Here is a 15549-nt window from a genome sequence, read left to right as displayed (position 1 = left end):
CTCTTCATTTTCCTGCTTTTATTTTAGTGTTTTAATTTCAATTTTGTTCTCTGCTTTTTATCATTTCTTTCTTTTAATTAATTTTGGGTAGCATTCTTATTTTTCTAGGTTCCTGAGATGCTTTGTAGATAATTTGACACATTTCCAATTTTTTATGTAGGTACTAATTGCTATAAACATTTCTCGTAAAACTGCTTTTGCTGTATCCCATTCATTTTGATATGTTATGTTCTATATCAAGGGATTTGATTCTGCTTTGTTTCTTCTGTGACCCACTGATCATTCAGGAGTTTGTTGTTCAGTCTGTGTTTATATATTTAGTTTTTTGTTAATTTCCAGCTTGATTTCATTTTTAAGTTTGTGGAGATTTGTTTTATATATTAGTATATTGTGTATCCCAGAGTATGTTCCCTGTATTGATGAAAAGAATGTGTTCTGTAGCTGTGGAATGAAATGTTCTGTAGTAATCCATTGGATGTGATTGGCAGTGCTGATTTGTTCTATTTTTTTATGTTGATCTGCTTTTGATGAAAGTGATATGTTGGGGCTGGCACTGTGGTGCACCAGGTTAAAGCCCTGGCCTGAAGCACCGGCATCCCATATGAGCAACGGTTCTAGTCCCAGCTGCTCCTCTTCCAGTCCAGCTCTCTGCTGTGGCCTGGGATAGCAGTGGAAGATGGCCCAAGCCCTTGGGCCCCTGCACCCATGTGGGAGACCCAGAAGAACCCCTGACTCCTTGCTTCGGATTGGCGCAGTTCCGGTCATTGCAGCCATCTCTCTCTCTGTCTCTACTTCTCTGTAATTTGTCTTTCAAGTAAATAATTTTTTTTTTAAAAAAGTGATATGTTGAAATCTCCCACTATGTCTGTCTTGTAGATTATGTCTCCTTTTATATCTGTTAACATTTGTGTTAAAATAGCAGTGTACCCTAGCGTTGGGTGAAAATATATATGGGCCAGCGCCGTGGCTCAACAGGCTAATCGTCTGCTTTGCGGCGCCGGCACACTGGGTTCTAGTCCCGGTCGGGGTGCCGGATTCTGTCCCGGTTGCCCCTCTTCCAGGCCAGCTCTCTGCTGTGGCCAGGGAAGTGCAGTGGAGGATGGCCCAAGTCCTTGGGCCCTGCACCCCATGGGAGACCAGGAGAAGCACCTGGCTCCTGCCATTGGATCAGCGCGGTGTGCCGGCTGTGGCAGCCATTGGAGGGTGAACCAACGGCAAAGGAAGACCTTTCTCTCTATCTCTCACTGTCCACTCTGCCTGTTCAATATATATATATATGTACTATATTCAAATTTTTCTTCTTAAATTGATCCCTTAATCATTATATAATGACTATCTTTGTCTCGTTAAGCTTTTTTGCCTTAGTAATACTCATCAGACAAAATGCACTCTATTTTTTGATTTCTAATTGCATGGGATATCTTTTTCCACCTATTTATTTTCAATCAATGTGTATTTTTTTGGGGAAATTTGTTTCTATTAGGTAGCATATAAATGGAATTTGTTTTTTAATCCATGTATCCAGTCTGTATCTTTTAATTACAGAATTTAGTCCATTTACATTCAAAGTTAATGTTTATTAGCAATAATTCGGTCCTGCCATTTTTCCACAAATATTCCTATTGCTTGTTTTAAAAATATTTTATTCTTTTACTTGGAGATATCCTGTGTTCATAGTCTTTAATGAAGCCTATTTTTCTGTTTCTGTGTTTAGTACATCTTTATGATTAAAAGGCTGGCTGGGAGGTGACAAATTCTATTAATATTGGCTTGTCTTGTATAAATGACAGCTTCATTAGGCAAAGTATTCTAATTTTTTTTTCTTTTTAGGACTTGGACCATATTTTTCCATTCCTGGCCTGTTGAGCAACCTGCTGTCAATATGATTAGAGATCTTTTATACGATGTCTGACGTTGCTCGTGCACATCTTAGGATACTTTGTTTCACTTTTGAAATTATGAATATAGTGTTTCAAGATGAAGATTTAAGTGAAGATCTTTTCTAATCATGTCTACTTTGTGTTTTTTGTGCTTCCTGTATTTGCATGTCCATATCTTCCTCCTAATGGGGAACATTATCTGATATTAATTCAGTGAATGAGTTTTCTAAGCCATTTTTCCCATAATTTCAGGAATTCCTATGATACTTATATTTGGTCATGTGATGGTATCCCATAAATCCCAAACACTGTTTTGTCTATTTTTTTCTGTCTGAGATATTTCAAACATGTCTTCTAGCTCAGCTATTCTTCTATCTCACAAAGTCTGCTGTTAAGGCTTTCCAGTGTATTTTTTTATTTGATGTGTTGGATTTTTCTTCAAAAATCTCCCTTTTGCAAAATTTTTCATCCATGTCATGCATGGATTTCTTTAACTTCTCTTTGCTTTTAGGTATTCTTAAAATCATTGTTTTGAATTCCTTTTCAGAAGTTTCATTAACCTTACGTTCTCCGTCTAATATTAATGTATTATTGTGTTCCTTTTGAGGAGTCATGTTACCTGTCTTGTTCATGTTCCTAATATTTCCATGGTGATTCTTATTCATTTGAGGAATCAATTATTGCTATCTCCATTGAAGTCTCTGTTGCAGCAAATGTGCCTCTGTGGCTACGGGAATGCTTGAGCTTATAGCAGAGATCCAGAAGTGTAGGCTGGGTGGGACCAGGGGGCTCTCGTCACCATGTGTATGAGAGGCAAGAGTCCAGAGTGACTCCCAAATTTGGTGTGGTGGAATATCCTCCGAGTCAATAGAGGGGGGAAACTGATACTGGCTGGTGTGATCTCAGCCTCAGTTCTTATCTGCACCAAGATGAACCAGCTGATTCACTGCTCACAGTGAGCTGAAAGTGTCCATGCACCCCATCCACACACTAACCACAAAGAGCACTGATATGCTCCATTGTTGAAATCCATGCCCCAGCACCTGAAGCTCCAAGCTGCTAGAGTCATACCAGGTAAGTGTCCAGTAACCCAATCATAACTCACACCCTTCTCAGTTCTACCTATGCCCACATCCCACAGACACAGCAGCAAAGTGTATGCTTTTCATTCACAGAGCGGCCCCTCCCTGGAGTGAGCCACCCAGCCCCCTGACATCTCCCCAGGCCAGAGGTGAACTTGAAGTTCTCCATCATTCAAATCTGCTAGTGGTGTGGGCCATAGTAGACTTCTCTTACCTTGTCCTGGGAAGGTGACATCTCTCTGCCAGTCACGGGATTCACTGGTGGTATGCTATTTGTCCATTCCCCTTGCTCCTCTAAGGAGTCTCTGTTCTGCCCATTCTTCACTGAAAATTTCCCTAAAACTATCGGGAATGTGGTCCTTCCTTTGCTTTCCTGGTATATTCCCATGGCAATTTGGCTGTGTAGGATTGCCATAGATACAATTCTAAGAATCTGATACTTTTCTCCTTCATTCCTTGTTTCTTTCCTTTTTAAGATGGCATATTTTTAATTTACATTTCAGTCAAAGGTTTAATGTACTACTAAATAAAAGTGTTCAATGAGACAAAAGATCCTAATTTTATCTCTTCAGGAAAACCCTAAAGAATAATCTAACTGTACAAAATAAATGGTAGAAATTACAGTAACTATCCCAAGTCATGAAAAAACCTGAAAATGTCCTACATATTTATAAGCATATATGCAAGTAAGTATATATAAACTGTCATGCAGAAAAAAATTATGGCAGTGTTCCACTTTGAGAAGGAATTTTGAATGTAAATGATAAATGCAGCATTAATATAGCAGCAGGTTATGTCAACACTGGAGACAGTCCTGACGGGCCCCTGTCTGATGCAGGAAAACAGTGGATGATGGCCTAAGTACCAGGGCCCTGGCCATCCATGTGGAAGCCCCCAATGGTTCTGGTTTTAGGTTGGCCCAGCCCATTTTGGACATTAAGGGAGAGAAAAGCAGATGAAAGAGCTCTCTTTCTCTTATCTCTCTCTGCCTTTCAAACAAATCTTTGAATTTGTGCTTGAGTATCATTTTAAAGATCCAAATAGAGAAGGAGAAAAGCATGCCAATCAGAATATGTATAGGTAAGGGATTTTTACATAATGTGATAAATGTTTCATAAGCCATTGGCATGTAAAATGTAGTCACCACAGTGATTTTTTGCTGCTTAAATCTTAGGTTGTGGTGGTTTTCTCTGAATAAATTTCTCAAATCAAATTTCCTGGACTCAGCTTTTGGGGCTGGAATCAGACTAAACCTGATTTACCTTCTAGAATTATGAATAAGTAGACTACAAGCAAGAAAATATCAACAGTTAAGAAATACTCCATTCTTATCGGGTATAGAACCTCTCAGGACTTCACTGTGGAGGATTTTCATTAAAAGCATTATTGCTAATGAAAGTTTATTGGCAAAAAATGATTTTCTATTTAGTCAATGGAATGAGTGAATTACAACTATTTTCTGAAAACTTTCTCACTGATTTCCATATGACTACCTAACTTGAATCCACGTATTTGCTTTTTCAAAACGATTATTTCATATAAACAAAGATACATCCATAGTTTCAGAAGTGCTATGCAATCATCACTTTTGAAAATCAACAGCCTAAGTTGCAAGAAACAACTCCTACATGGAAACTTAAGTAGAATGTAGTTACCATGTAATACAGTGCTGAAGAGGTCCTAGGCACTCGCTAATTATTGGCAATTGTGTGATGGAATAAATTTACAATGTAATAAAGTTTAAGAAAATTATATCAGTGAAAATCCTGATTGAACATAGAAGAAATTGTATTATGTTCAAACATCAGGTTATAATGAGCTTTTTTCAATTGCAAATGACATTGCTTTTGTTTTTATTTTCCGACTCATGGTCTATTCCTTCAAGTTATAAATAAACCTCTAGATAAATGATTGCAAGCTATGTCATAATGTTCATGTGCTATTAAATCTAAATGAATACAAAAACATGAACACAGAATGGAAAAATAAGAGGATGTTAGAAAAGGGGTGGGAAGTTGCTATTTTAACTAATCCATCCATTTTTTGAAGGAATGTCTCAGGCAAAATGCATACTGCCTAATGAATTGTGGCTTCTCCTTGAGTGTAGGACTGATGGAAATTAGAGCTAAATGCTTCACTAGATTAACTTGGTATAAACCCTAATATTTCAATTTTTGGTCATAAAACAATGTATAGCTGTCATCCTTTCATAACTCACACATATTTACTCATTTTACTGAATCCAAGGGCAGACTTCTTTTCAATGTTGTAACAGGTAATGGATCATTATTATACAATGATTTTAATTACTTCCCACTATATTGTGCAGAAAATCTTTGAGCTGCATTAATTTAATTTAAGAAATCAAAAACAAGAATGGTAATACATGTGGCATTCATTTTTGGTAAGTATACTAATTTGTTTATATCAGCAATTCAAAAAAGCATTTTTTATCCTTTTAAAATACAGAAACCTCTAACAAAAAATGGCACCATATGTGATTATAAGAAATCAAAGAAAAAAATGTCCAGGAAAATTGGAGTTTTTATACTTACTAGGTATTCATTATAATTTTATTGAATGCATTCTAGAAAATCAGCATAAAAGTTTATACAGAAACATTTCAAAAAATTTTACTTTTTGACAATATTAAACACAGCATGGCTACTTTCTTCCCAGATTACCATTACGTTTACTTGGGCAATAATCTCACCTCACTGATTAGGTATCATCTAAGACTACTACTTACTTCTCTGGAAGTAAATTTGTCAGCAAGGCTTGCAGCAATCTTCTGTTTTTAATCTTTGGCATACAAATGAATAATAGAGTACCCCAAATCATTCCACAGCAATATTTAAATTTCGATGAGCAACACACATCTTGGAGGTGGGAGGGGTTGCCAAATTTGCTTTTAGTACCAGCCAGTAAGCAGACCTTGGCTCAATGTTTAAATAATGCCATCTCACTAGTCCCAGTGATCAATTTCTGTTCACAATTGATCATAATGATAGGACTAAGAGCCAAATGGAGCACATAAACAAGACCAGTGTCTGCAAATACTAGCTGATAGAATAAAAAAGGGAGAGAACAATCCAACATGGGAAGCGAGATACACAGCAGACCCATAGAATGGCAGATGTCCTAAACAGCACTCTGGCCTCAGAATCAGCCCTTAAGGCATGTGGATCTGGCTGAAAAGCCCATGAGAATATTTCTTGGAAAGCCAAGACACTCTGGGGAAAAAAAAAGAAAAAAGAAAAAAAAAAACTAAATATCTCCACGAGTGAGATCCCAGTGAAAAGAACAGGTCATCAAAGGAGGAGGTACTTTTCTCTGCAGGGAGGAAAGAACTTCCACTTTGACTATGACCTTGTCTAAATATGATCGGAGTTGGTGAACTCAGGGGGCTTCCATAGCCTTGGCAACTCATGACAAGAGCCTAGGGTGATTACTGATGCCATAAACAAGAGTGTCAATTTGTTAAGTCAACAACAGGAATCACTGTGTACTTATTCCTCATATAGGATCTCTGTCCTTAATGTGCTGTACATTGTGATTTAATGCTATAACCAGTACTCAAACAGTATTTTTCACTGTTTCTATGTGGGTGCAAACTGTTGAAATCTTTACTTAATGTATGCTAAACTGATATTCTGTATATAAAGAGAATTGAAAATGAATCTTGATGTGAATGGAAGGGGGGAGGGAAGTTATGGGGTGCGAAGCCATTGTAATCTAAAAGCGGTACTTTGGAAATTTATATTCATTAAATAAAAGTTAAAAAGAAAATAAAAACTAATTATTCTAATTTAATTCACAATCACGCTTAAGAATTTTGAAACATATCGGCACAGCAAGACAACTAAAATAGTGATTGGTTCTTAGTTTAACCAACAAACTTTTCATTCTAAAAAATGGAACAATCGTGTTTATGAAATGTCATTGTTATGTTTTTCAAGACAGTATCAGGATGACTATGACCCAACTTTAATAGTGATTTTTATCATGACCTTTTTCTATTATCACTATTGTTGCCTTAAAAAAAAACAGTAATTAACCCATCAGAATTTAGTTATATAAAACATGTTTCTACCCCAAATCTCAACTTATTTATTGACTTAACATCCATGGGACTGTTTAGGTATTAATATTTCAATTTTCGTCAACAGTTGCCAACTTCAATCCTCCGTGTAGTGAGGACTTTTAAGTACAACCATGCAATGTCAAAAGGCATCATATTCCACTCGAGATACATGCCTGAAAAACTCAACACAGAGCAATGATGTTCTACTGTTAGTTGCTTACAATTGCCTTTTTCTGCTCTATTTACCCATACATAATACTGCCTGCCTTTTGTTAGTTCTTCCCTATTTTCCACTTCCCTATTTTCATGCCAGTTTGTGAAATGTATTTATCTGTTTCAGATTTTCCAGCATCTCTACTCCTCTAACCTGTCTCCTCTTTGCCTTTTCCACACTTACCTATTTACTTTTAGATTCATTGTAAATATGAGGGAAATATGGACAAGGTTAGAATAAGAAGCCACGTTTTCTTGCTCTCAAATACCTACTTACCACAGAGCTCGGAAATACCAGTTCTTCGCACAAGCATGAAGCACATTTTATATTTTAGTTCATCCTATGTCACAGATATCAACAGTGTGGAAAACATGATGTAGGGATAAGGGGGACCACTCACTTGAGGTCTTGGGAGGGTTCTGCTCTGATGTGAGGTGTCTCCACCGAGTGCCCAAATACAGCGCCTTCGGTGCCTGGAGGGAACGTGAACACAGTAGTCAGTATTAGCAAGTCCTCACACACATTGGGTTTCATCTCCCTGCTTGTGCCTTAAATATTCCCCTCCAAAAATTGGGAAACAGGAGTACAGGAACTGAAAGGAATACAGAATAGGAAAAGAGCCAAGAAAGTTAAATGTAAATGGCACTGTGTTAGTCAACTTGAAGATCATTTATTTAAGTTCAGATTGAAAATTTCCACCTTATGATCAAGGAAAAAGGCACAGCTCCTTCCCCTGCCGAATTTCCCTAAAAGAGAATTCCAGGGATGCAGAAGTCACAATGCCCACTCCTGTCTGTGAATAAACAGTAGTAAATGCAGAAATGGAAGTTGAGTGCCAAGAGCATGTATGTCTAGTTATTTAAAGGCACAGGGCCAGTTGCGTGTTTTGCGATTAGTGTCTACCTTTGCTAATGCTGATCACCAATTGCAGAAGAACATGTCACATTACCCTGACCTCCCTAGAGTTAAGAATCTGTCTGAAATCGTGAACTATTTCAGTTCATTGTGTTATAGTTGATTCAGATGGGGTCATCAAGGTCATGCACTCTGACTTCCCTCGCAGTTGAATCACGCTACATCTAAACTTCTATTTACTGGCTCCACATGACTGTACAGATTCCCAGGACATTTCCATGATTTATCTGAGCAAAATTGAGTGTTTTTCCTCCTTAAAAATCAAGCTGATGATGAAACCTCCTTTATCTTTGGTAATTTTACATAAACCACGTGAATTCTCTTAGAATCTTCCGTAAACATGTTCACATAAGAATGTCAGGCTTACTCCATCAGTGGCCTTACCAATTTTATTAATACAATGAAAATATAAAATTTACATTTAGAAGCAAATCTTCTGCATAATGTGATAGCTAATCTAAAATATATGAACTCATTAAGCAATGATGAAGCCACCACCAGGAAGTCAGAGCTAATGTTCACATTTCTTAATAACTAGCTTTATAGGCAAATCTGTTAGAGCCACCAGACTAAGGAAATATGATTAGCAACACAGACCTGGATCTTTAACTACAGAGGAAGAGATTTTTTTCACCAAGATTCTATGATTTCATGTGTATTATGGTTGCAAGGGCAACTTAATAAGATGATGCAGTAATAAATTCCTACATGACTATTTTCAGTAATAAGCTAAAAGCTGTCAGCATTTGTTTACCACTTAGCTTTTTTTTCTCAAATAATCTAAAGGGCATATAGTGTTTTTCTTGCTTTCACAAATGTAAAGCAATTGTTTTTTAAAGGCCTTGCTCTTTTTAAAGTTTGAGGTTTTTTTTTTTTTTAATTTCTGCCAGTGAAAAATTCCTTAAGATAACTTTAAAGCAACAGTTTTAGGTAACAATATGATTTTGTGATGTGTTGGGAGTAGCAATTGAAAAGATCTTCCAAGGTATCAAAAGAACATGCTCCAAAGAACAACTCTTTAACAGTTTGTGATACCCATGTGGAAAGATAAAAAAAATATTCTCTGGGGCAGGTGTTGTGGTGCGGCAGGTTAAATCACCACTTGCAATGCCCGCATCCCATATTGCAGTGCTAGTTGTTGTACTGGCTCCTCTGCTTCCCATGCAGCTTCCTGATTCATACTAGGAGGCATCCCAAGTTAGCATGAGTACTTTGGTCCCTGCCACCACCTGAGACACCTGAACGGAGTTCCTGGCTCCTAGATTTGTCCTGGCTCAGTTCTTCCTGCTACGGGCAATTGGAAAATGAACCAACAGATGGAAGATGTCTCATCTAGCTCTCATTCTGTTCCTCCCTTTAAGTAGATGACAATAAACATTAAAGAATTTCTGTTATTGTGTGACTATGAAAATTTTGCAAAGTGACAGATATAGCTACAGAATAGTAAATCTATCTTCAAACATAGAATGGTGTACTTAGTAATTTAGCACAGATTACATCAGTTAAAGTGACAGAATTCCATAGAAAAAAATTAGGATTGAGCCTCTATCAATTTTGAACCCTAAGTTTCAAATAGAAAATGATTAATAAATTAGAAAAAAATTTCTTGAGTAATTAAAGATAAATTCATACCACCTAAGAAGCTAAGTTGAAAACTGATTATCAAATAATTAGCTAAAAGCAGACCTCTAGACAGTAGTTCCTCCCTTCCTGTTGATATTAAAGATAAAAAAAAATCAATAAGCAACAAATATATGGGGCCGGCACCTGCGATGTCAGCATCCCATCTGAGCACTGGTCTGAGTCCCTACTGCTCACTTTACAATCCAGCTCCACGCCTGTGCAAACAGCAGAAGTGGCCCAAGTGCTTGTGCCTCTGCTACCCTGTGGAAGAACTTCATAGAGTTCCAGGCTCCTGGCTTTGGCTTGGCTCTGCGCCAGCTGCTGGATTCATCTGGAGAGTGAACCAGCGGATGGAGGATCTCGGATTCTCTCCCTCCTCCTCACTCTTGTAGTCTGCATTTCAAATAATTAGACTAAAAAAAAGCAACAAGTATAATCTTTAAGGAATCAGGGAGGTAAGTCTGAAGACACCAGGACGAGTATGCACTGTAACAATCAAAGATCCAAGTCAAAATAAACATTTCCCATGATTGGGGAATTTTCACAAATAACAGACTTCTAGTCTGGTTGACTGAGTTAATGTTTGCTTAGGATAAACATTAATACTTTATTTGAAAGGCAGAGAGACAGCGACAGCCAGAGTGATCTCCGTTTCACAGATTTACTCCCCAAATGTTTGCCCCAGCCAGGATTGAATCAGGCTGAGGCCATGAGCTGACAATGCCATCAAGGTCTTCCACATTGTCACAGGAACTCAACAACTTGACACATCACCTGCTGCCTCCCAGAGTGTACATTAGTCGGAAACTGGGATTGGGATCAGAGGCAGGAATTGAATCCAGGTACTCCTACATGGAATGCAAGCATTCCAGGTGGTTTCCGAACTACTGAGCCAAGTACCCACCCTGAGCATGCACCGTTAACTATTATAATGATGAATAAACATGAGACAAACCAAATCCATGGTACAAATGTAGTAGATTGTATGCATATGGAAATTTCTGGCTTCAGAGAAAGAATGCCATATTCTGCATTATTGGAAAGGACAAAGACCAGGTGTGGCTGATGATCCTACTTCATATTTAAAGACAGTTTAAGACATAAGCTAGAATGATATGCTTTCTACGTGCCCAATGTAATAATATGCCACAGTCTCTAAAGTCATTACCAAAAAACCAGAAACACATTTCAAAATGATACCTTGACCATCATGTTTATAAGAGCACCGTTCACAGTAGGCAAAATATGAATCAACCAAGGTGTCCATCCTCTGATGAATGGATACAGAAAATGTGATGTGCACACACATACACACACAGAATATTATTCATGTATTAAAAATTCTATAATTTGCATCAGAAACACTGCAACTGGAGGACATCATGTTGAGTGAAATAAGCCAGACACAGAAAGACAAATACCACAAGTTATCCCTTGCATGTAGGAACTAAAAAAAAAAAAAAAAAAAAACAACAAAAAAAACAACCAAATAAATGCTGGTGTGCATCAGTTTTCCTGCAAACACAGAATTTTGCAAACTTTGTTTCAAATCTTTGTCAAATTGCTAAGAATGATGTACTGCTATAGTTTCAATGATTTATGACTATTTTAATATTTATTGTATATTTTGAAAAATCATATGGTGAGTGCAATCTGTTCTCAATTCCTGTCTATATTCTGTATGCTATAATATAAGCTGCTCACTATACCTATTGGCACACAAACATCCTTAGTGAAGTCACTTACCCAGAAAAGGAAAGACAAGAAGAATAAACCAAAAAGAGAAGAATCCAACAGATCTGATTCAAAGCAACCGAGAAAGGCTGAGATACCTCACAGTGGGAGGAAGAAGATTAGGCAAGACAGAACATAAAAATTATATTTTAAATTATGCATCTTAATATTTGCCAATTCTGGCCTTTAGTTTTTCAAGTAAGATCTCCACAATTGTGAATACTTTTTTAGGATTGTGCAGGTACAAAGGAACTTCAAAGAGTTCATGGAAAATGAGATTGTTTGAAATGTATTCATAGGGTCTTCAAAATACACATTCTACAAGGACCTTTTGAAGACTATGGTTCAAGATAATACCGAAGAGATTCTACAAGAGAAATTCATGAGCAAATTAATAAATCATGAGCAACTGTGACTGCAGACTCTTCCCTGGCACCTCACAGATCCCTTGGGCAGCAGTTTGAATCCCTGTGCTTGAAGAGTAAAGGTGTAGCACAAATTCATCCAGAGCAGAAAGGAGGAAAACATATTTATTTATTGTCTTGAAATTTGACCTCTTTTCATGTTCCTATTCTAATTCTATTTTCTGCTTTATTTACATCTGTTTCTTCCTAAATCTAAGTCAGTAAAGTCATAGACTAGAAAAGAAACAGTTTCATTTTACTCCCAGGTCTGGCTCTTTGACAAGTTTTTTTTTTGTTTGTTTGTTTGTTTTTGGTTTTTTTGACAGGCAGAGTGGACAGTGAGAGAGAGAGACAGAGAGACAGGTCTTCCTTTTGCCATTGGCTCACCCTCCAATGGCCGCCACGGCCGGTGCGCCGCGGCCGGTGCACCGCGCTGAATGATGGCAGGAGCCAGGTACTTATCCTGGTCTCCCATGGGGTGCAGGGCCCAAGGACTTGGGCCATCCTCCACTGCCTTCCCAGGCCACAGCAGAGAGCAGGCCTGGAAGAGGGGCACCCAGGAAAGAATCCGGCGCCCCGACCAGGACTAGAACCCCGGTGTGCCGGCGCTGCTAGGCGGAGGATTAGCCTATTGAACCGCGGTGCCGGCTGTTTGACAAGTATTTAAAGCTCTCTGACTCTTGTTTATAGAACTAGGTTCTGAATAACAGCATCTCTGAGGTACCTTCAGTTTTTTTAACAGTTACAGCTATATGCTTTTTTCAAGCATGTCAAAACATGTATACTATAACTCTTCTTATTACTACCTAAACACAAGTGGAAATGAGGTTGCTTCTCCAAATTGACAGAAAATAAATTATTTTGGAAAAAGGTTGGAGCAATGATACCGGGAAGACATTATTAACTGCCATTCGTTTTACTCCCTGAAAAAGTTTCCTCTGAATCCTGAGAGCATCATTACCCTTTAAAAGAAGAAATGTCAACCCATTTAAGCAAACAATATGAGTATGTCTCCTATTTGTGTTATTTTAATCATCTAAATAGTATTTCTGCCTCAAGCCAACTCCAGAAAACACAACCCATACAAGGCTAGAGTAATCTACCCAAACTTGTGCCACACTTGTGCTGAAAGCCGCGATTACTTCTTTGGGGACTGTTTTTGGTCAGTTTTCAATAATTCTGCCAACTGATCCAAATACATCTGTTCAGATGCTTTTCATCTACTAATTATTATTTTTAAACCAAAAAAATTACCTGAATACATTCTCTGAATATATTTACAATTTACTACCTATAACACTCATTTTGAATCCATTATTTCTAATCAGAACTTTTAGTTTTTAAGTTTACATGTTACTTCTATTTAAGGCTAAGAAAAAAGTCAAAGGCATATTCCTTATATACTCCTGTTTTCTTATGTACAAGGTGTTTTACATTTTAATTAATACATACTGATAAGGATCAATATTTCAAAGAGCATCTCTTTGAAATCTTTTTCTCCTGTTTTCATTTTTATCTTCCTTTGATGAAAATCATATCCCAAACACCCAAGTCAGAAGCTGGCAAAGTATACTGAGGCATGCTATCTCATTCACCTTCCTCATTGGTGTCATTCCTTCCCCAGCTTTAATTCCACTTATACCTTAAGCCAATTATTCCTCCATACGTCAGCCACATAATGTTCTAAAACACAAAGCTGACTTTGTATCTTTCACTTAAAATATTTGGGGAATCCAATTGCTTTTAGACAAAAAGCCAAATCCGAATTCCTTATCAGAATATATGGCTTAGCTCTATGAATTTGACACTTCAGTGATAATAAACACAGATTTTTGAAATATTCAAATATTACCAATTTTCATGGGTACAAATTATCCCCAGCATACCTTTCCCCTTGCCATAGTTGAAGTTAATTTCTACTAACTTTTCAAGATACAAGTGCAGGTGTGTGTGTGTGTGTGTGTGTGATAAAACATTTTCTGTATCTGTGCAGTTTTCTCCCTCTGCCTAGGCTTCTCCTGTTTCTTGTGAGAATTTGACAACATTGCACTGCAATTTTCTTTATATCCTTACTCAGTGCTTATAAGTTTGAAGTTAAGGACTTGTCTTATCCAAATCAGTATATTTAGCATTGATCGCAGATTTTGTTTTGTAGTTGAGGATCAATAAATGAAATAAAGTTGTGAATGAAAGAAGTAATGAAAGCATGAATCAGTGAAAATTTTTCTATTTTATAATTGATATGTAAAAAAACCTATGTGTTTCCTTGTATATTTGTTTGCTTAATACTTTACAATAAGTTATTAATTTACTGAGGAGATTATCTGAATTTAATGAAACTTTATGCTGCTAGGCAATTTAATCTTTAATAAAACAGGGAAATGCTATTGTTAAAATGTTCTTGTGAATGAAAAGGAGCAAAAAAACCTCACTATTATTGCTATTTGAAACTGAATAGCTGACAAGATTTCTAAAAGACAACTATTTAACTTAATATTTATCATTTTTGAGATAATGTTTTAATTCATATTATAGTCAAAGGCTTAAAGGATCTACTAAATCAAGAGTTCTACAAATAAAAATTCTCAAACTCAACTTTTAAAATTCACTCATAAAAGTAAAAAGATCACAGTCCAACAGAAAACCAGGAAAGGGCTACACACAAGAATCAAATGAAATGCTCTTTAACTTTCTGCATATAATTTAAAAATAATCACAAAACTATAGTATTACTTTCTTTTTCAAAATCTGGTTTTACTTTTTATTTTCATAATTTAAAAAAAAAAACCCTCAGGGCACTTGATCTTGGATGCCAAATCATGTCACCTTGTCTGCCTCTAAATATGCTCAAAAATGTAAAAAAGATAATATGGTACGATACACTCTTCAAAGAAAGGGAAATTCTGTCAACCACAGCAACATGCATGGAACTGGAGTGCACTGGGCTAAATAAAGGAAATGCAGAGAAAGATGAATACTGTATGATCTCAGTTGTATGTGGAATGCAAACATGCCAACCTCTCATAAATAGAGGGTAAATACGTGGCTATCCATAGGCTGGGGCCAGAGTTAGCGGAAGAAGGACAAGGGAGAGGAAGAAAGAGAAAACACTGATCAAAGAGCACAGAGCTTCAGTTAGACTACAGAGATAAGTATCATGGATCTTTGCACTTCTTGATGACTACAGTTAATAGTGTACTCTATCTCAAGACTATTAAATCATAGGGTTTAAAAAAAAATATTTTCTCCACGAAAATAAGTTGTTAATTTCAAATGTAAATAGAATAAATTCCCTAATCAAAAAACAAGGGTTGGCCAAATGGATGAAAAACCAAGACCTACAAGAATCTCATTTTTCAGGTAAAGTAACATGTCGGGGCTGGCACTGTGGCATAGTGGGTAAAGCTGCTGCCTGCAGTGCCAGCATCCCATGTGGGTGCCCATTTGAGCCCCTGCTGCTCCACTTCTGATTGAACTTTCTGCTATGGCCTGGGAAAACAGTAGAAGATGGCCCAAATCCTTGGGCCCCTGCACCCACATGGGAGACCTGGAAGAAGCTCCTAGCTCCTGGCTTCAGATGGGTGCAGCTCCAGCTGTTGTCGCCATTTGGGAA

General features: G+C 37.2%; 1 protein-coding gene across 3 annotated transcripts in view; it reads right to left on the bottom strand.

Moving 5' to 3' along the window:
• The window catches only part of SGCZ (sarcoglycan zeta), a 1210308-nt gene that overhangs the window by 24087 nt on the left and 1170672 nt on the right, over positions 1–15549 (bottom strand). For all 3 annotated transcript variants that reach the window (XM_017350432.3, XM_070069665.1, XM_070069664.1), the window contains one exon: positions 7661–7733. In XM_017350432.3, the coding sequence (XP_017205921.2) occupies positions 7661–7733 (73 nt within the window). The remainder of the gene's footprint in view (positions 1–7660; positions 7734–15549) is intronic.

This window comes from Oryctolagus cuniculus, chromosome 2 (assembly GCF_964237555.1).
Source record: "Oryctolagus cuniculus chromosome 2, mOryCun1.1, whole genome shotgun sequence".
Lineage (NCBI taxonomy): Eukaryota > Metazoa > Chordata > Mammalia > Lagomorpha > Leporidae > Oryctolagus > Oryctolagus cuniculus.
This window is presented reverse-complemented; position numbering and strand designations above follow the sequence as displayed.